Raw genomic sequence first — 23,126 nt, forward strand, 5'->3', positions numbered from 1 at the left:
AGAGGGATGGCTTCAGGAAGCAAGTTCATGCACTGCAGTGTGAGGACTGGATCATATAGCTATTAAGTTATCTAAGCATGCAGTATTCTACATTGTCATTGAGTACCGAAGCAACTTGTTACTCATAGTAACGTGTTAAAGAAAATTATACCTTTAACTAACAGACTGTTATTTACAAAAAAAAAATAACTGACTGGATCAAACAACACTTGCATTTCTAACACTATTGACATGTGAATAAGAATAATCATGTGAGCAAGGCGTACACACGAGTTGAAAACAGAAAATTAGCCCACCAACAAAAAAGAAAAAACAGTAGAAGTAAGAATAAGAAAACGATATACATACCAACACATTTAAGAATATAAAACTGAGTTTGTAAATGAATACACCCTAAAGTAGTGCTGAAAAGTAAAATTATTCCAAAAGTAGTGCGAGACACAACTGTGTGGTCAACTCATGAAAGTTTTAAGTTTTGGATAAAATTAAAATGGAAACGTTATACTATATATATATATATATATATATATATATATATATATATATATATATATATATATATATATAAAAAGATCTGAAAAGAGGAAAACGCATTTTTATAGCACACCATTATATTGTTTAAGAAAGTAGCAACCAGAAAACAGAATATAACACACTGAATGGAGTACCGTATCAGGAACTACTTCTAAGGAAATCTGGGGATACAATGGGTCAGAATGTAACAGCTCATAATATAATTTAAGAAATAATTAAATGACACATATGCCAAGGTATGTCTAAATATACAGGCCAGAAAGAGTGTAAAGTGTCAACAGGCACCCAACAAATTCAAGAAAATCACCCAGAAGCCCTGAAGCAGTAATAGTATCAGGTAATGAAGGGTGGCCATATAGAGCCTAACATAAAGAATTCTCCTGCTGAGACCAGAGAGATCCATGATGGGACATAACTTTCCACCATGACTTCTTCAGATTTGGGAAGAGATGCGAGTAAAAAACCCTTTTCATTGTTCTTCTATGGCCAGAGGTTTCACTATCACACTGGGAAGGAGCGCCCTTGACTGACACAGCAATTGATCTGTCATTAGCTGATCTGTTGGAGGAAGGTGGGGGAGGGCAGACATAGCACCTCCAGGACATGTCCATTTATGAAAAGAACCAGGCCTCTCCTTTCCTGAAAGACTTTTTTTGAAATGTAGGTGAACTAGAACTGGTATCCAAAAGACAGGCTTAGTCAATAGTCAGGACTACTGAATGGTCACCTGGGAAACTGGCCTCTTAAGTGCCTTTAAAGGGGATGTCATAGGACACAACACTGCTTATCTCTATAGCTCATGTCTCTGTCTATATGGAAGCCTCATCTTCTTAAATGCTTGGAACAGATAGCCAAATAAAAAAGGTAATTAAGGAGAATAACACTTGTCATAAAAGGCTGAAATTAACTCTACTGGTAACCATCAATGACATCTTGTGTGAATATCCCAGAGATGACCCTCCCCACTGAAAGCACTCTGAGGCAAACTTTGTAATGGCCACCATGGCAGTAGGATGGCTATATCCATGTCAACCTATACAAGAAAGCATGAGCAGCAATAGCCCTTCCCATTGCATAAATGCAGTCGAAAATTTGATGGGCAACAGGAGTAATGGAAAGAGTCTTCACTATTGTTCTCTGTTGATAACCTTCACCTCTGTAGAATCTCAAACACAGAAACAGCCTTACAGTCGTACTTCCTCAAAGACTGAAACAGTAATAATTTCATGATCTTTAATCCTACCCTGACTTAGGAATGGGGTCCATTCCCGTCATGGTGTTAAAAATCCAAAAGACTTGGAGAAATTAAACCACAAGAAAACTTATACCACAAGAAAACTTATACCACAAGAAATATTTGAAATAGAATAGGCAAGACAGGTAATTCATGGCAATAACACAATAGTCCAAAGTGCCAAAAAACACCCCTTTGCCAGTCTTGCCCAAAGCTTTAGGGTTTTTGCCTGGTGAAAACTGGAACAATGCTAACACCCATGGGTTTTGTGCTGGAGCAAATAAATAACTCAAGACACAGTCTCAGAAAGTGTAAAAGAAGACTGTAACACTCAGAGGAGCTTGCAGAGGCTAATTGCCTTCTTGGTGGGGGAAGATCCAACATTTGAGTTCACAGGTCACAGGAATGGCAGCCTTAATAACTAGCTCCAGCAAAAAGATGACTCAAAGCATCATCATCCTCCTTTTCCAGCTAACAGAGACAAAGTCTTTTTTACTATTTTTAATTGGGGGGAGAGGGGCAAGGAAGAGAATGCCAGTCCATGAAGGACTTCAGAAGACAGAAGGTCCCATCAAAGGAGGGACCACCCACAGACAAAACAGCCAGTGGGAAAAATATGCTATCACTGCCTGTCTTAATAATGGGCCTACAGTTTTCTAGGATTCTTATGCAATGAAGGATTTAGTAGGGGCTGAAGAGAAAGGCTCTGTTTGACAGCTACCGAAGAAGCACAGTTGTAACACTCCCATGCACACAGTGTGGTCCAAGCGCCACTCATGTAACTGAGAAGGGGAAAATGGAATCTAACATGCAGGGATGCACATGCTAGAAGAGGTGGTACTGAGCAACAGGCCTACATGAGGCCTGGTGTGAGAATCAAGTTTTATGGCTGAATGGTGTTCTCCAGGACCCATCAAATCAGGTCCTACCATGCACCGAAAAGACTGTGAAACCCCAGCATCAATGTTGAAGTGGCCATCAACTCTTGCCTCAGCTCAGGTCAAGGGGAAGTGAAGGAGAATGGACATCACAGGCACAAATTTTACATCACAGATGTGTCACGGGGAGTTAGAAGCCTGCTCTGAAAAAAAGTGTCAGAAGTCACTTGCTCAGGCTTGGAACAGATGGCAGCACCAGCTCTACAAGTTTTACTTCCAAAAGCAGGCGTCAAGATGCAGCTTCTCTGAACATGCACACTTCTGTCCAAAGACAGCAAATAAGGTATCGGCCCTTCACTTCAGGTGTAGACCAGCAAATGTAAGAGCTCAGAAGCTTCCTTGGCAGACTTCACTGAGGACAAAGACTTCATCCTTTGCCTGGCCTCATGCTTCCTTAGCTTATGTCTCTCTAGTTCCTGCATGGTCTTACATCTGCAAAGATCTCTTAGCTTTACTCCTTCTATCGCCACCAGCCTGTATATATAGTGAGACAAGACTCAAATTTCTCTCTCAGATACATCTGGGTTACTACAATGAAAATGTAAACTCATCGCTCCTCAGCAAGGTAAATAAACAGATTCTGTAGTGATTCTAAATGGTAACTCACTCACTGCAAGAACACTAAGATGGTCTATGCTTTTAAGTTAGCAAACACAAACTTTCCAATAATATTGCAATGAAATCAAAACTGCCCATGCAGCTAGAAGGAACTAATTATCTTTGAGTTCGGAAACCCCATTATACCTATGCAAATGTGTCTTTACATGTCTACATGCCAAGAGTAAAGAAGCTGGAGATCAGAAAAAGTACCAGCTGCTGAGAGGGCCTAGGTGCAATTACCCAAATGTAGATCCACTTGAGATGGTTCTTCTAAATAAACTTGTGCTTTTGTATTTTACCACCTGGATTTTATTTATGTTACTCGTGCTTTTCATTCTAATCATGTATTGGGCTCAGGATTATTCTCGCTTTTTTACTTATATTATTAAGGACTGTATTTCTTAAACTGCTATTGAATACACTGAACAGTTCATATATATGTTACTGACTGGCTCTCTGTCTCACAGGGACTCTACTAAAAAGGACCTTGGTTTAAGTAGGTACAACACAGTCAAATACATAAGATGTACATCCCAGAATTAGGCTGGTAAGTAGCAGATGTGTTGACAACTAAACCATAATGTACAGTCTAATATGTGAAAAAGAAACACCAGGCATAGCCATTTTAATTTACCACCACAAAAAGGTATTGCTGACTAACAGATGTGAGGAGTGTGAAGCAGAAAAAAAAATAAAGAGCATTTGACCAGGAAAAGCACACCGAACATGAAAACATATCTTATACATTGCTATAGCAGTTAGCTTTGCTGCCTCACACAGTTTGATTCTCCCATTTACTTCAAGGCTGGGGTGCTGAATTTGCATGTCCTTGTTGTGACCAAATGGTTTTTGATGGGGCCTCTGTTCTCCTCCTATAACCCAGTGACCACTAGTAACAGAACTTGGGATACTCAAAATTATCTGCAAGTGTGAAATGTAAGACTACAACAGAGTGTATCCAACTGGCAGACTGTATGACCTTGTACCCCCTTGTTTGTTCAGATACCACATCACAGTAATGTTGTCTGACTACTAGAACTGGACTGAGAGCCCATAAATGGTAAAAAGTTTTAACATATGAATCACTGTCAACATCTCATTTAAATTTATGTTCTTTGGTGTGAAACGAAGACCCCCACAAGCTTTGTATTTGAGTTCATATGGACACTGCTCCCTAGACAAATTCTGAAGAATCCATCCATCTGGATAGACTGAACTTGGGGTCTGAAGACAGAAAGGGAGTCCTGGATTCAGAGACAGTTGATGTCTCTGTCACTGCAGTTTCTGCTTCACAAATCCCGGTACCATTACCTGGAATTGCAAGAGATGAAGGTGCTGGCTTCAACAATTCTTCAAGAACCACTCAGTTTTTCATATGTGTGTCTGGCCAGTGGCATCATGAAGACTGTTGATGCCATTAGGCCAAGAATTCTAAGGAACTCTCTTGCTGAAGCCATGTCTAAAAGAGAGAAATCCAAGAAAATGCCCTGCTAAGTTAGAGCTATGTTTTCAGGCAGGAAGTCCATCCTTTTTACTGTGACTATCCAACACCCTAGGAAAACTATTTGTTGATAGGGTGTGAAGAAGGACTTTTGAATGTCCAATTTGAAGCCCAGGTTGGAAAGGAGGGATGTGAACTTGTCTAAGGATTCTAAGCACCTGGATAAAGGATCTGCACAAATCAACAAGTTATCTAAATAAGGAAAAATGTGGACACCTAGGGTTCTGCAATAGGCAACCACTGGGGCCAGTTACAGTAAACACTCAAGGTACAGTAGATAGTGCAAAAAGGTAATGCAGATAATTTAAGCCAGACACAGCAAATCTCAAAAATTTCCTGACACTCGGAGAAATGGGAATATGACGATAGGTGTTCTTGAGATCTTAGAGTCACCATGAAATAGTAGTCTGGAAGCAGTGCTAGAACTGAGTCTAAGGTGAGCATTTTGATTTTGGAACTTTTACAAAGGTGTTAAGAAAGGACAAATCTAGAATGAGTCTCGAGGAGTGCTCCATTTTATGACACCAAAAAGATTCTAGAATAAAATTCTTTGCCTTTGTGTTTTATGACCCCTGCTTCTACTACAAGATGGGGCACTGGAGGAAACAACTCAGTCCAGTCAGGTGGGTGTGGGGGAACATCCCTGAAAGGGGGAGGATCTTCTAGCTGCTGTCAAGTCTATCCTGTCCAAATTATTCTCAGAATGTATTTGCCAGAGACTATTTGCAGCGAGGCTGCAGGGTTGAGAGAAAGCCTGAGGGAGGGAGGAAGAGAAGGATAGACAGGAGGGGGGTAGGGGTGCTCTGTGACATGGTATAGTAAATCTTTTGCTTGAGCAGATCCTTTGTTGGAAAGGAATCCCTCTTGTTTATTTTCAAAGAATTATCCTCCTGCCATTTCCTTTTGGATCCCTGACTTTTGCTTAACTGGCATTTTTGTTTTGTTTTGCCCCTTGAAGGAAGATGCCTTGTTTGGGGACAACTTGAGTACATGAAAGATCTTAGATGCCCCATGCATTAATTTACCTCTATCATCCCACTGTGAGAATCTGTGTAATACAGGCTCCAAACACCAATTCAGAGATTAAAGGTGCATTCAAAAATTCAGCTTTTAAATCATCAAAGAACTTCCGATTATATAACTAAGCATACCGTCTTAATACAACAGAAGAAGAAGCATTTCTCTAAACTGTATCTGCACATTCAAGCACACCTCTCAAAACATGTTTTGAAACCAGAGTCAAATAAGAAACAATTGCATTCATATAAGACTTTTGTTCTGTAGGTAAGGATGCAGCAAAAATCATCCAAACTGTATGCACACTGTAAAATAAATTTCCAGATACAGCTGTGATAATTTAGCACTCTAAAGATTACACTGCTAGAAAGAGCCATCCTTTTCCCCCTAAAGATCTAACAATTTTCCTTCTTTTTTACTTGTATGGACAGCTGAGGGGACTGCAGCTGAGTCAGCAGTCAAATGAGAAAAGAGACCTGTCATATCTCAGAAGACCCTATATTTTCTTTGAGCCTTTTTAGGGAATGCTGGAATAGATACTGGTGCCCTGTAGGCAGCTCTATAAACACCTTCCAAGGCCAGTAAGAGTGAGGGAATAGCCACGGAATTCGACATCTCATTCTCTATAAGGCATATACCCTGCCTTGCTCTGGGGTAGTTCCTGACTGCTCCCAAGTAAAAACATCACTAAATCTAGGAATCATCTGAGGAAAAGTGAACCCTTGTTTGACTTAAGCTCAGGTTCAACATCCAAAGAATCAGAGTGGCTAGATTTAGTGTAAGTTAGGAAATCACCATGGTCCTCATCACATTCCTCAACATTCTCTGAAACAACAGAAAGGTCTCTAGTCAAATCAGCAGTAGATCCATGTATGGAAATAAAATCACCAGAATTAGCTGTCTGTGGAACACTTAGCGAAGGAAACCACATCAATCTTATAAACCGCTATAATCTGATTATCAGCTGTATGATTAAGCATCTGTTTCTTTTTCTTGTAAATTTCACTACTAAACAAAATATCTGTGAACAGAGTATTATATCTGGCAAGGGGTTACTTACCTCTGACTACTCCTGCATCTAAAACGGTTTGGTTCTCCCGTACCTGTATCAGATACCGGAACATTCCCAGAGGATGTATCTAACCCTGTTCCATAGTGGAATGGAATACACAAAATTCAAACACCAAAGCAACCAGTATGCTACCTCCACACACTTTAACCACATTAAACTGCCAAATGTAGTGCTCAATGGCAATTTAAACCATATTTTCTTGTCGGGGAAAGAAATATCTCCACAGAAAATTCAAATAACTTAATTTGCGGGGAAAAAAAGATGAAAATAAAGCAGACTAAACAGTATAAACAGGCATGAAACAAGGCTCTGACTGTGTCTAACAGATACACAGACACACACGCACGCGCGCACACACACACACACGCACACACACAGCCTGCAGTTCTGAAAGAAATACTGAAAGTTTCCTCAGAAGCTGTAAAAACTCTGTTACAAGCAGAAATAAAATAGTAAAATAAATATTTTTAAAATAAACATAATAAATCTAATAATCAAATAAGAGGAAAGGTGTCACACACACACACACACACACACACACACACACACACACACACACACACACACACACACACACACACACACACACACACACAGCCTGCAGTTCTGAAAGAAATACTGAAAGTTTCCTCAGAAGCTGTAAAAACTCTGTTACAAGCAGAAATAAAATAGTAAAATAAATAATTTTAAAATAAACATAATAAATCTAATAATCAAATAAGAGGAAAGGTGTCCCTGAATGGGGCATATCTGAGCAGTAAGCTAGAAAAAAATTAGCACTGGATCCTGTGAAGACTCAGAGGACCTTCTTCCTTGGATGGCAGAAAAAGACTGAACACTCATTTTCTGTCACAGCTGGAGGTTTACCTCTCAGGATATGTCAATCAGCTGTCAAGTGAAAAGAGAGGGAGGAGAGTCTGAGCTTTTGAAAGCTGGTCAGAACTTGGTTACCTTGGCAGAAAACCCAAAATATCATTGAGGCAGTGGGAATGATGAACGTCTTTCTACATAAAAGAAGAGGAGAAAGCTTAACTGAGGGCTTCAGTAAAACCTGCTAAGCTGCTGACAGAACTGAGTCTATGATTAAAAGAGAAACAGGGATTGACTGCGTGCCCACAGTACTTTAGTTTTCTTTATGTGGCTTCCCTAAATAACTTCCTAACAATTATTCTACTATGTACAAAGTATGGATACAATTATTTCATTACTTAATATCCAAGAATGAGTTTAAAGATGTTTTAACTTTTCTAGCTAATGGTAACTCCGATCTTACTGTTAAACTTCTTCCTGATGTTACTTACCTCAAATAGGAACTTATTCTGATAATCATCTTATATCTCTTCATTACTGACCCAGGTTCTGCCTCAGAAGGGTCAGTTTTTTTTTTAAAACAAGAAACATCTTCACCGAATTATCACTTATGACACAGTCCATCATACACTTTATAAATGAAAACAAACCATACTAACATATTTTCAGTTGCAAACATTATACATTACATATAATTTTATATACAGTCATTATCAATCAAACATTATATAACTCAATTTCTGTCTTCCCTTAAACCTCATTCCTCCTCAAAAACATTGTTCTGCATGTATTGTTTCTACAATTTCCATTTTTTTCTATGTAAGTTGCTCCTACCCTTTTATAAATATCTTACTTCCATTTCTTTTACATCTGTTGCTATATTCATTACTTCTAGTGTGGTTGGTTTAGACTGTGATTTCCATTTTCTAGTAATTGTTTTTTTGGCAGCCACCAGAATTAAACTCATCAAGGCCTTAATATGTCTAGGCAATTCCGATTCTGTATCACAAATCAAAAAATCATTTCCTTAGTTAAACCAATTTGCTCGCCCAGTATTTCTGATAGAGTAGTCTGCAGGGAATTATTAAAGTCTGCCAACTCATTACACTCATAAAAAATATGTTCCCAATTACTTCTTTCTTCCCCAGCACACCTCCAACCTTTGCAATCTACCCAAAGAAAAAATCTTTGGAGTTTGCTTGGGCTATAAAAATGCGCATGCAAATACTTCCAAGCAAAAATCCTAAATCTTCTAACTTTGTTGCATTCAGAAGGGTAATTTATGATCAGCACTTCCATAATCATCAACCCCTTTTTCCCTGTTTTTCTACATGGATATGAGTTGTTACTTCAAATACAGCCATCTTTCTAGGATCATTGCCACTCTCCTACCGTCTTCATCAGTCATGCCTGACTGTCGTAGGTCTTCTCTAACACAATGCTTCCATTTCTCTGGTGGATGCCTTAGTCCCACATGTCTTTTTCCTGTATGTCCCAAATCCCCAAATCTTCATCATTAGACTGTCTTCTGCTTTCCTGCACACAAGCTAAAACCACCATTCTCTTTGACCTTCTCTGTATTTGGAGCTACTTGTGCTTCTGCTCTGATGTCTTCATTTCTCTGTCTGCCCCACAGTGTGCATCCTACTGCCCATCTCAGGAACTTCATCTCCATCATTTTGAGCTTCCTCAACTGCTTTGCTTTCACTGCCTAGGTTTCTGTACCATACAGTAGTACTGGTCACATCACTGTTTTGTACACCTTTCTTTTCAGCTGTTTTGGCATTCTTCTGTCTCATACACTACCCATGATACACTGTGCCAGCTGGCTGCAGTCCTTCTGATTCCAGCTTTGACCTCCTCATTTAGACTTCCCTTCTCCTCAGTCAACCCTTCCACATACCTGAAGCTGTAAACCTGTTCCTCTATTTTCCCTTCTATCTCAGCTCTTCTGATTCCTCCCAATGAGTTGCTGTTACAGCAGTCTTACTTGTACTCTGTTTCTTCCTGTGTGCCATCAGTTTTGCATTTCATTCCATTTCCTTATAATCTGAAGTTCTTACTCAGTGTCTGCATGTAATGCCATGTCATCTGCATACAGCAGCTTTGTTGTTTCCACTGACCTATTTGCTAATGTAGTCCATCATCAGTATAAACAGCAGTGGGTTCAGAGCTAAACCCTGATGAAAGCATAAATAAGTGACTGAAATGTTTCCTCTCTCGTTTTTTACACAGGATATGGGTTACTTGACAGAAGCTAGTCTGCCTGTTTAAAATGTTGAGGAATTCATCCCATATCATGTCAGTCATATGCCTGAATTAACAAGAAGCAAGAAAGCAGATTTTGGGCAGTTTGTGAGATGTGCTGCATCTTTTTTTTACAAGCTTTAATGGATAGAGAATGAAATCAGATGGATGCAGATTAAGTGTTTTATTTCTTTTGGGAGCATACTAATACTGAAAAAAGCATACTAATACTGAAAAGTTTATCAGGGTAATTAGTTTGAACAATAATGCATGGTGAGTAATATGCACTAACATAATAGTGATAATCCCGTTTATCAGGGAGAAACCTATGTCTGTTACAGTAATTCAGAAATCAAAAGTGACTTACTTCCTTATATACCCCATTATCTTCTTTTACAAGAGATTTTAAGGAATCACACAGTGAAAACTCAAGCTTGGCTAAGATTTTTCTTGTAATTTTTTACTAACTGGTTTGACTGTGTGCTGTGTTTACACTTTTATTTAGTTGTTAGATTGGATATTTTGCAGACACCTTAATGGTTGCAGACATCAGCTAGGTACAACAACCATGTGTTTCTAAACATTAGCCAAACAGTCCACTTATGCTGTGCTGATGAAGTCATAAAAAGACTGAAAAAATACATGTCTGCAGCTAATGGGGTTTGGCTTTATTGGCCTGAATTTGTCCATTAACAGACTTAAAAAGAAAAAAAAATCTTGGGCATTCAGAACTGCCATATAGCTGAAACACCTGATGTCCTTAGGGGGTCATTTGCATATACCCCGTGATCCTCTAACAAGAGGTTTTAAGGAATCACACAATGAAAACTCTAGGATTGTCTTGTAATTTTTTACTAATGGGTTTGGCTGTGTGTCCTGTTTAGTCTTTTATTCATTAGTGTGAGGGGTAACAGGAATCTTTTGCTAGATTCAAAGTCTGTGGCAGCATCCAAGAGAAGAATTAATACAGCACAGAGTGTAATAAAATGAGAAACCACCCCATCGCAAAAGAGGAAGAATGTTCAGAAGGATGAAGAACAGAAAAGATAGTTATCACCAGAGCAGGTAATCCAGACACCATCTCTTTTGTTCAGGGAAAGATAACAGTCTTGTTGAAGTCTATATTAAGAAGTACTTGACAAAATAAAAATCATATGTGCAGAGAGAAAAGGACATATGTAGAAATATCATTAGTATTCAAAATGCTACATTAGTTGATATACTCGACATCTTTGCTAGCACTGTATAAGAACATTTTAAGATCAGAAAAACATACTTACATCTTTCCCTAGCACTCTGAGTTCGAACTGAGTTTCCTTGAAGTGTACTTTTGTGATTCTTGGCCTGAAAAATACATTATACATCTGATTCAGTATCAACATCAAGTTAATAACAGCTATGCATTTAAGCAAAATTGTTTATATGTTAAACAATTCTAACCAACAAACTTCAGCTTTTAATTTGTGTGTTAAACCCAGAAAATACAGGCAGTTTAAACATATTACCAGTGTAATTCAGTACTGAATGCTATATAAACTTATTATTCACTGAAATATGAGTTTATTTTATTTAGCTGATAAGTCCTGCTGGATACAGCCCATTCACAGTGAAGATCCATAGAGAAAAACTCCAAAAAACAGTAAACATATTATGGCATGCAAAATATAACAGTAATATATTATACAGAAAAGACTGCAATGTATTTATTTCTAATTTCTCGTTTCCCCCACATGCATACCCAATATACACATCATCAGCCCCTAGCTGTTCTACGTCTGCTCTAACTTCATTTAAGTTTTACATATTTTTTAATTGTTTTACTCCTACTTTAAAACTGTATCTTTTAGACTGAAAAAAATACACACACACACACACACACACACACACACACACACACACACACACACACACACACACACACACACACACACACACACACTCATTGTGTACATGTGGATTCCTTTCACAAGCTCAAAGTTTCAAAACTTTGAACAAGACCTCTCAACCTGGAAACATCATAAATCTGGACAGAAAAAGTCGGTACAACTGGCCAAAAATTGGGACAATGATTAACATAAAATTTGCATGCATAATGATGCAACCCCACCCACTCTGATGGAATTGTGGGAAACCAACATGAAGACTGAAGTCACTAAATAATAATAAATAATGGCAGACATTTGAATTTCAGACTTCATATCCCTCAGAAAATACATAATAATGCAAAACATGTTATTCTAGCAATTATCTGAGTTTACAGGAGCAATATTTAAAATCTGTCCCTATTTTTGGGCCTTTCTCCCACCATTATTTTTGGCTTTGTCCAGATTTCTTGCTCTGATAGATTGAAAGGTACAGTGCAATGAAAAAGTATTTGCCCCCTTGCTGATTTCTTATTTTTTGCATATTTGTCACACTTAAATGTTTCAGATCATCAAACAAATTTAAATATTAGACAAATATTAAACAAAGATAACCCAAGTAAACACAAAATGCAGTTTCTAAGTGATGATTTTATTTAAGGAATAAAACTATCCAAACCTACATGGCCCTATGTGAAAAAGTAATTGCCCCCCCTTGTCAAAACATGAAGTAACTGTGGTTAATCACATTTTTGGGAAAGCTGAGTTCAATTTCACTAGCCACACCAGACCTGATTACTGCTAGACCTGTTGAATCAAGAGATCACTTAGTACCTGTCAGACAACATGAAGAAGGCCAAAGGATCCCAAAAAGGAAGACATCATGCCGTGATCTAAAGAAATTCATGCCGTGATATAAAGAAATTCCGGAACAGATGAGAAACAAAGTAATTGACATCTATCAGTCTGGAAAAGGTTACAAAGCTATTTCTAAAGCTTTGGGACTCCAGCGAACCACGGTGAGAGCAATTATCCACAAATGGAGAAAACATGGAACAGTGGTGAACCTTCCCAGGAGTGGCCGGCCTACAAAAATTAACCCAAGAGCTCAGCGACAACTCATCCAAGAGGTCACAAAAAACCCAGAACATCATCTAAAGAACTGCAGGCCTCATTTGCCTCAGTTAAGGTCAGTATTCATGACTCAACCATAAGAAAGAGGCTGGGCAAAAATGGCATGCATGAGAGAGTTCCAAGGTGAAAACCACTACTGACCAAAAAGAACATAAAGCCTTGTCTCACTTTTGCCAAAAAACATCTTGATGATACCCAAGACATTTGGGAAAATATTCTGTGACTGACAAAACTAAAGTTGAACTTTTTGGGAGGTGTGCGTCCTGTTACATCTGGTATAAATGTAACACAGCATTTCAGAAAAAGAACATCATGCCAACAGTCAAACATGGTGGTGGTAGTGTGATGGTCTGGGACTGCTTCTCGACCTGGATGACTTGCTGTGATTGATGGAACCATGAATTCTGCTCTCTACCAAAAAATCCTGAAGGAGAATGTCTGGCCATCAGTTCATGACCTCAAGCTGAAATGCACTTGGGTTCTGCAGCAGGACAATGATCCAAAACGCACCAGCAAGTCCACCTCTGAATGGCTTAAAAAAAAACAAAATTAAGTTTTTTTTATTTTATTTGCAGTTTGTTTGCCAGGATAGTCCATTGGGCCATGAAGCGCCCGTTTCCAATGGGGTCCTGGGGAGAAAAGCTCCAGAATAATACAGAAAAATCAAATAAAATACAGAGACTAAAATACATAATAGTAATGCACAGAATGCAAAATACATACATAATAGTAATACACAGGATACAACTGATACCGTGCAAGATAAAAAATTGCTAGAAGCAAAAATACAGTTTTTTTTTTTCAGTCTGATGAATACCTACTGCTATTGCTAGACCTATAGCTACAGCTTATAGACACACTAGGAGTTTATTTACAGAAGTAATAACTTATGGAGAGAGAGTGAGGTAGGGGAAACTATGCAGGATGGGAACAAGAGCATTCCCACTGTGAAGAAAGGTATGAGTGCAGTAAGGATTTGAAGGCAGAGAGACTGTTAGTGGTTCAGAAGAGAGGTGGGTTAGAATTCCAGTGTCATGCTAGAGAAAAGGATAAAAGATGTTTATCTGGTGGATGGGCAGGTTTGTGCAATTTTATTAGGTTTTGTGAGTTAGACCTTAGACATACATCTGTTAGGTTGATGCATTTGGTAAGTAGAGGCAAGAGAAGGGCAGAGAGAGGGGTTAAAAATAATTTTGTGAGCTTGGATCAGTTGATTATAGGTGAGATAGCTGGGTAGCTCAAGCCAGTTCAGTTGATGTAGGGAGATACAGTGATGGGTAGAGGATCTTTGGCTGGTTGCAAACTTTGAAATTTTATAGTAGCAGGAGGAAAGTTTGGACTTAAGGGAAGACTGTAGACTAGTGAGGATAGAGGCTCCATAAAGGAGGGAAGAGATAAGATATGTAGTGGCTAGAGCAAGCCTGGAGGAAGGAGAGATGTAGCGGCTGTGGCGGTAAATTAAGCCAAGTTTCTTATGTGTTTTTTTGATATTTGCATGCATGTGGCTATCCAAACCTCCTGTAACAGAGGCACATGGGATATATGCAAATGACCCCTATGAACATTCAGGTGTTTCAGCTACATGGCGATTCTGATTGCCCATGACTTTTACGTTTGAAGTTGTTTGAATGGACAATTTCAGGCCAATAAAGCCAAACCCCACTAGCTGTGGATATGCATATTTCAGCCTTATAACCTTGTCAGCACAGCACAAGCAGAGTGTTTGACTACGCATAAGAAACACAGGGCTGTTATACCCAGCTGATGTACATTATCATTAGGGTGACTGCAAAATATCCCAACTAACAAATTAAAACAAAGAGTGAGAAGGTCACACTGAAAAATCAATCAGTAAAAACTAAATGAAAACTCCAGCCAAGCTAGAACTTCCAATGAGTGACCTCCCAAACCTCCTGTACCAGAGGCACATGGGATATATGCAAATGACCCCTATGAACATCAGGTGTTTTAGCTATATGGCGATTCTGATGGCCCATGAATTTTATGTTTGAAGTCGTTTTAGGCCAATAAAGCCAAACCACACTAGCTGTGGATATGCATATTTTGGCCTTGTTATGACCTCATCAGCACAGCACAAGCAGAGTGTTTGACTACAGATATGAAACACAGGGCTGTTATTCCCAGCTGACGTCCATTATCATTAGGGTGACTGCAAAATATCCCAACTAACAAATTAAAACAGAGTGAGAGGGTCACACTGAAAAACCAATCAGTAAAAACTAAATGAAAACTCCAGCCAAGCTAGAACTTCCATTGAGTGACCTCCCAAACATCCTACAACAGAGGCACATGGGATATATGCAAATGACCCCTATGAACATCAGGTGTTTCAGCTATATGGTGATTCTGATTGCCCATGACTTTTACGTTTGAAGTCGTTTTGGGGAGATCACTCATTGGAAGTCGTTTTGGGGAGGTCACTCACTGGAAGTTCTAGCTTGGCTGGAGTTTTCATTTAGCTTTTACTGATTGTTTTTTCAGTGTGACCTTCTCACTCTTTGTTTTAATTTGTTAGTTGGGATATTTTGCAGTCACCCTAATGATAACAGACATCAGCTGGGTATAACAGCCCTGTATTTCTTATACTTAGTCAAACACTCTGCTTGTGCTATGCTGACAAGGTCATAACAAGGCCGAAATATGCATATCCACAGCTAGTGGGATTTGCCTTTATTGGCCTGAAATTGTCCATTAAAACGACTTCAAACGTAAAAGTCATGGGCAATCAGAATTGCCATACAGCTGAAACACCTGATGTTCATAGGGGTCATTTGCACATATCCCATGTGCCTCTGTTACAGGAGGTTTGGGAGGTCACTCATTGGAAGTTCTAGTTTGGCTGGAGTTTTAATTTCATTTTTAATGATTTGTTTTTCAGTGTGACCTTCTCACTCTTTGTTTTAATTTGTTAGTTGGGATATTTTGCAGTCACCCTAATGATAATGGACATCAGCTTGGTATAACAGCCCTGTGTTTCTTATGCTTAGTCAAACACTCTGCTTGTGCTCTGTTGACAAGGCCAAAATATGCATATCCACAACTAGTGGGGTTTGCCTTTATTGGTCTGAAATTGTCCATTAAAATGACTTCAAACGTAAAAGTTATGAGCAATCAGAACGCCATATAGCTGAAACACCTGATGTTCATAGGGGTCATTTGCATATATCCCATGTGCCTGTGTTACAGGAGGGTTTGGGAGGTCACTCAGTGGAAGTTATAGCTTGGCTGGAGTTTTCATTTAGTTTTTTTTCATTTATGTGGTTATCAAATTTTAGCTGATTGTCAATGAGGACTCCTAATAGTTTAGCAGTGGGGACTATTTCGAGGACAGTATTAGTTTGACTAGTGATAGAGGAGGAGGTTTTGTCAAGGGTGATGGCTCTAGATGGGGTAAATATCATAAGCTTAGTCTTGGTTGCACTGAGTGCCAAATGGTTGTCCAGCATCCATTGTTCAGTAGATGTGAAGGCATTCTGGGTTAATTTTCCTAAAGAGGAAGTAGAGGTAGCAGAGCAGATTATTGTAGAGTTGTCAGCATATTGGATGAGGTTACAGTTAGGAATGGCATGGTGAAAGTCATTTATGAAGATAATGAAGAGTAGGGGACCCAGAATTGAACCTTGGAGTACACCTGTGGGACTGTTTACTAAGGGAGAACTAGCTTTTTTTTTTACTTGACTGCTTGTTGCCTGTTTGATAGGTAACCTGTGAACCAGTTGATAGTGGAGTGGGATAGGTTAAATTTACAAAGTTTAGCAAGGAGAAGGTTGTGAGAGATGGTGTCAAAGGCCATTGACAGTTCTAAAAGGAGGGTGGACACAATGTGACCAGTGTCACGGGCTTTGTTAACAGTCTCCAGGAAGGAGAGGAGGGCGGTAGTGGTGCTGTGGCCAGGTCGGAATCCATGTTGTGTGGGAGTGAGAAGGTTATTGCTTAAGAGGTAGGGTAGAAGTTGTAGGTGGATGCATTTTTTGAGAAGTTTAGAAATGGGGGATAAGATGGCAATTGGTTGGAATGGGGATGACATTGTTGTTTCCTCTTTTATAGAGTGGAATAATAAATGCTTTTTTCCAGAGCTGGGGGACATGGCCCTCTGAGATTGATCCATTTATTAGCAAGGCGATAGGATAGGCTATGGCGTCTGCTGCAATTTTTAGGAAGTAGGAGGGTATCTTGTCAGGGGCATTGGAACATGGTTTCAGTTTTAGAAGTTGTTTCTTTATGTTGGAGATGGAAATATGTGTAATGGAGAAAGGAGCAGGTAGAGAGCTGGGGTTAGATGAGGAAAAAGGGGTGTGGGTAGGTGTGTGTGGGGAAGTAGAATTATTAGAGAATGATGATGGTAGTTTAGCTAAACAGTCAATGAAGAATGAGTTAAATTTGGAGGCTAGTTCTAAGTCGGAGGCATTTGGGTCTGGGCATGGGTTCTCTTTTTTTACCTGGGTTAAGGAGAGAGGCAATTCCATTCCAGAATTTATTTGGATTAGTATTATAGTTGGTTTGGAGTGTGGAAAAGTAGGCTTTACAATCTGAGGTGATACTTTTTTTACTTTGTTATGACGCATTTTATATTCACTCAGGGCTGTGCTGGTATTAGTTTTATGGAAGACTTTCCATGCTTTATCTCAGAGCTGCATGACAAGTAAGGTACTCTTAGTTAGCCATGGTACAGGTTTGCTTTTTGTGGGTTTTGTTCTCCATGGGGCAAAGGAATCAAGCAGGTGTAAAAAAGTTGTATTAAAGTAGGTGACAGCATTATCCAGGGACAGGGTTTTTAAAGGATTCCAATTTGTTCTTTTTAATACATCTGAGAATTCATCAGGGTTAAAATTTCTTAGGTACCGGGTAGAGGTATAGGTATGGGTTAGCTGTATGGATGAGGGAAGCCAATGGGCAAAGGTAGGAAGGTGGTCTACTAGTCGGTCTGTAAGGATGCCACTATTAGTGATATAGTGGGGATATAAGACTAGAATCCAGTCTAGGGTGCTCCCAGAGAGGAAGTCTTTGGAAGGTCTGGTTGTTGAGGTAATACGTTGAGAGAATGTATAAAGATTGATATTTATGGAGTTGGTAGGAGATTGAATTGTGGCCCAATTAATGTTAACGTTGCCCAAAATTATGGTTTCATTCATAATGGTGGAAGAAACCCAGGAGAGAATGTCTTTGAGGATTGGGATATTGTCCACCGGAGGGATATAAAGGGTGATAACATAGATAACTTTATGGTTGTTCACGTGAAGAAGGGCTGGAAGTAGTTCAGCATTACCAAATTTGGGAATAGCTTTGGTGTATGGAGTAATTAGGAGGTTGGAGGAGTAAAGCAGAGCTACACACCTCCCCATTTTTTGTGTGTTCTATCTTTTCTAATGATAGAGTAGTTGGGTGGAATAAACTGTGAGTCTTTTATATGGGGTTTGAGCCAGGTTTCAGAGATGGATAAAATGTCTGGTTGATTAGGGCGAAGCCAGGCGTGGAGATTGGGGATTTTATTACATATGCTTTGGGCATTTAGAGCTGTGAATTGGAGGGACCTACCAGTGGAATGGGGAGGATAGGAGGGGCAGGTAGAGTTTTGTTGGGGGCAGAGTCCTGGGTTTGGGTGCATGTCACCAGAGATAAGAATAGAGATAAGGTGATGAATATGGAAGAAGAGGTATTTAACTTGTTTAGTGTCTAATTTGTTGGTTGTGAGCTTAGTTGAGACAGAGCTAGTATAGAAGGGAGTAACGTTTATGGAGTTACTTAAGATTTTATAGGGGAATAACATAGTATTGTTGATGAAGTAAAGGCTAGGGGATATGCTGGATACTGGGGGTACATACTGTATAAGGACTGAGGTAGTAGTGTGGTATGAGGGTGAGTGATTAGTATAGAGAGGTCTGGAGAGGTAGTTGAGATACAGTACGGTAAGGAGGAGTAGTATTTGTGATGATACTGTGACAGGTATGAAGGACATGGTGTTCATTTAGGATACTTGGAGGTAGGGTTTAGTAAGAAGAAATTGGGGGTAGACTATTATTGGAATTGTATGCAATGAAGTGGGAAGGTTGAAAAGAGTTGAGGGGGTTGGAAAGGAAGAGGAAGATTGGTTATGGGTGTGGTAGATAATCTGATAGGGTAACGGAGGAGGTGGGTGGAGTAGATGTAAGTATAAGAGTAGGGGTGATGGGGCGGGTGGAATTTGGGGGTAGGGTAGCGGAGTGGAGTGAGCCCGCAGGGTGAATGGAGCAGGTAGAACCAGGAGAAGAAAGAAGATTTGTCAGCAAAAAACAAATCAGTAAGATGGAGAGCAGCACTTGAGAGGAGGTAATGAGATATGCGGCTAAGTGCCTATGTAAAGGGAGAAGCAGACAGATTTCAAGGTTTGGAACGTAAGAAAAACTATGAGGGAGTAGGAACTTAGTTATAAATTACTGTTTATTGTAATAAAATGTAAGGTTAACAGTGGGTATATACTGCCGCCGAGTGGCCAAATTGAGTAACTGCAGGGTAATACACGAGTACGTAGGGAATGGGAAGGAGCCTGGGGGTAAGGAAATATACAGTCCGTGGTAGGCAGCAGGCAAAGGCACGTTAATTTATAGTACAAAATAGTAAGATATAGGATGTCCTATACAATAGGGTACATACACGTTGTCGGTGGCACTAACAAAATGTTGTAGGTTGTTCTTGGAGGGCAGTATAGTTGCAGGAGGCACTGCAGGATCCCTTTAGGTAGTTCAGTCAAGGGTAGTAAACCGCGTTCCTTTGCAGGTCAATGAAAAGCACTGGGGTGAGTAGGATGCGGTACTAACAAAATGTTGTAGGTTGTTCTTGGAGGGCAGTATAGTTGCAGGAGGCACTGTAGGATCCCTTTAGGTAGTTCAGTCAAGGGCAGGAAACTACGTTCCTATGCAGGTCAATGAGAAGCACTGGGGTGAGTAGGTTGCGGCACTAACATAACATTGTAGGTTTTTCTTGGTGGGCAGTATAGTTGCAGGAGGCACTGTAGGATCCCTTTAGGTAGTTCAGTGAAGGGCAGGAAACCGCGTTCCTTTGCAGGTCAATGAGAAGCACTGGGGTGAGTAGGATGCGGCACTAACAAACCACGAGCGTAGCCAGCTGCCTAACGCAGGATGGGACAGAGAGGGACCTCAGAGGAATATTTTAAAGGTTCTGGTATTTTAAGGTTTTGAAGTGGCCTAGTCAAAGTCTGGACTTGAATCCAATTGAGATGCTGTGGCATGACCTTAAAAAGGCGGATCATGCTCGGAAACCCTCTAATATGGCTGAATTAAAACAATTCTGCAAAGAACAGTGGGCCAAAATTCCTCAACAGCGATGTGAAAGACTCATTGCCAGTTATCGCAAACACTTGATTGCAGTTGTTGGTGCTAAGGGTGGCACAACCAGCGATTAGGTTTAGGGGGCAATTACTTTTTCACATAGGGCCATGTAGGTTTGGATAGTTTTTTTTCCTTAATAAATAAAATCATCACTTAAAAACTGCATTTTGTGTTTACTTGGGTTATCTTTGTCTAATATTTACATTTGTTCGATGATCTTAAACATTTAAGTGTGACAAACATGCAAAAAAATAAGAAATCAGGAAGGGGGTAAATACTGTTTCGTTGCACTATATATGGACCCAATACAACATCTAATGTGATCAGCTGAAAACTCAACAATTCTCTCAAGCAAAATGCCCTGAACATTTGATTACACAATGACAAAGTCAATCACCAATGTTTAGTCCAATCTGTTAAAAAAAAAAAAAGTCCTGAGATTATACCAAGTGTTTTGCCTACTGCATTAGTCCTCTGTAATAGGGCAAAACATCTTTTAACAATGTAAACGTATGCGTGTGTACAGGGGAGTTTTGTAATTAGACAGTAACTTTGATCAACTGCAACTTATTTCTTTTAACAGGTAAAGTGTGACCTAAAGAAACCTCTAAGCAAAACAACAAAGGTGAAAATAATATTTACAGCCGCCTGGCACCTGTTAGAGCAGGGAACACATTTTCAAGCCAAAAAAGGAACCTTAGTACTGAAGCGACAAGAATGTCTTCCAATGTCTGTTGTTGGTAGAGTCCCTTAGCTGAAAGGACCAGAATGACATCACCTAGACATCAAGAAGCATGAAGGAAAAATACTAATTTGTTTTCGTCATACTCATTTTCCACATCAATAAGCAGCAGCTGCTTCAGTAAAATATGTATTATCACAACTACCATTAATAACACTGAAGCTACTACTGCAATACAAGCACACACTCTGGAACTTAAACTCTGTCATCTTCACTTTTTCTGGGTTAATATTGATGCCGCTGGATTTAAGTTTTGTCTAGGAGGTATGGATTTTGGTTGTTGTAGTTTGCATTGGGAAGCTTAGTTTTAAGGAAGACAATTCTTTCATTTTGCAGAAGTTTTGTTGATCCTGAGTTGTGGTGAAGACTGATTGCCTTTTCGATGTGATGTTATCCAAGTGTTCCCTGAGAAATGAAGTTGTACAGATGTTTATAGTAAAGTGGCATTACCCAATGAAGGAACAATTTACTGATGCCGAATAAACATTACGTCTTCAAAAAAATGCCTCCAGAGCATGTAAGCTAATTTAGATATACCACAGTGCAATATCTACGGGGGCAGGGGGGGGGGGCACAGCAAACACTGCTACAGCCCTAGTCCCGTAAGGATCCTACTTCAGTTTCCAAGTCTCTTATACTCGTTGTTAAAAGTGCAGCTACTAAACTTATTTCATGCTTGACATCGGCCTCCTGTTTTCACACTGCAGCCTACTATGAATTAATAGCACCTATACTCTTAAACATCCAATTGATCATCCCACTGAAGTCTGGGAAAATCGTATAATATGAGGAACTGGCAAACTTTTTAAATATCAAATTCCTAATGATGCAGTAACAACAAAAAAAAAGGGCAATTTTTTGAGTCAGCACCTTAGCGGAATGAGCAAGATTACATGTCATTGTAAGGTGTGCTTCTAAGAAACTATTAACCAAACGTTGAGTCCTACCTTTAAATAGATTTTGCGATCTGCCCGCAAACACCCTTAACTCATTCACTCCAGAGCAGCTCAAAAAATGCTGCCTGCTTACTTCCACCATAGGAACAACAGTGCAGCCTGAGCTTATTTTCAGAAAATTCATTTGTAATATAGTACAGAAAACAAATGTTCATAACTCTTTAACCATATGAGCTAGACTAAAAATGCAAATGTGAAAGTTGTTCAGCAAACAGTGACCTTTCCAACAGTGTAAATTGTGAAAGTATGTAAGTTATTATTAAATATTTGCCAAGGGATGCTGATATTGTGCATATTTTTTTTACCTTTTTGGTACAAGAAATCACAATATCTTGATGAATGTGCCATGCAAACCCATACACTTTGTAATTAATTTGTTTGTATGCATGGTAGCTTTAAAATGATACCTTAACCATTACTGTGTGATGCTCCATTACAGATATATTCACAGAAATATGATTAATATTATATTTCTCATAATTGATAAATAAACAAAGCATAGTATCTCATCACCTGTAATAGAGACTACACATCAGCATACATGTTGTGTGGCTCAATGTCAGCTTCACAATGATGCCTCATTTGTGTCATGACCATGTTCCCTTGCAAAGATATGGGCATAATAATGAGAAATATTGCAAATGTATAATTTTCATAATCCTGCAAGATTAAACAAACTCATCTCTGTGCATGTGTACAGCATACAGACACAGTTCTTGTTCCATTTTCTAACTATTACTCCTGTCTTCAAAATGATACATTACTTAGCACATTGACATGCTCCCTTGCAAAGTTATTTACCAAAATATGAAAAATTCATAATTTTTATAACCTTTGTCCTAAAAAAAAATTTGATATTTGTACATGTGTACATCATACAGACATAGTTATTTTACCATGTTCTGACTACTACTACTGTCTTCAAAATGAGGTACTACTTAGCACATTGACATGCTTCCTTGCAAAGTTATTTACCAAAATATAAAAAAAATAATTTTCATAACCTTAGTCCTAAACAAACTTTGATATCTGTATATGTGTACAGCATACAGACACAGTTACTTTATCATGTTGTAAGGAATAACACTGTCTTCAAAATGAGGTATCACTTGCCACAATTACATACTCCCTAT

At 39.1% G+C, this 23,126-nt stretch overlaps 1 protein-coding gene across 1 annotated transcript in view; it reads right to left on the reverse strand.

Annotated features, from left to right (window-relative positions):
* EPB41L4A (erythrocyte membrane protein band 4.1 like 4A) overlaps nt 1-23,126 on the reverse strand; it is a 2,214,504-nt gene that overhangs the window by 1,148,756 nt on the left and 1,042,622 nt on the right. The window contains exon 9 of the mRNA XM_044064468.1: nt 11,234-11,297. Within this exon, the coding sequence (XP_043920403.1) occupies nt 11,234-11,297 (64 nt within the window). The remainder of the gene's footprint in view (nt 1-11,233; nt 11,298-23,126) is intronic.

Source organism: Protopterus annectens, chromosome 2.part2 (assembly GCF_019279795.1).
Source record: "Protopterus annectens isolate FY-2018-M chromosome 2.part2, PAN1.0, whole genome shotgun sequence".
NCBI lineage: Eukaryota > Metazoa > Chordata > Ceratodontiformes > Protopteridae > Protopterus > Protopterus annectens.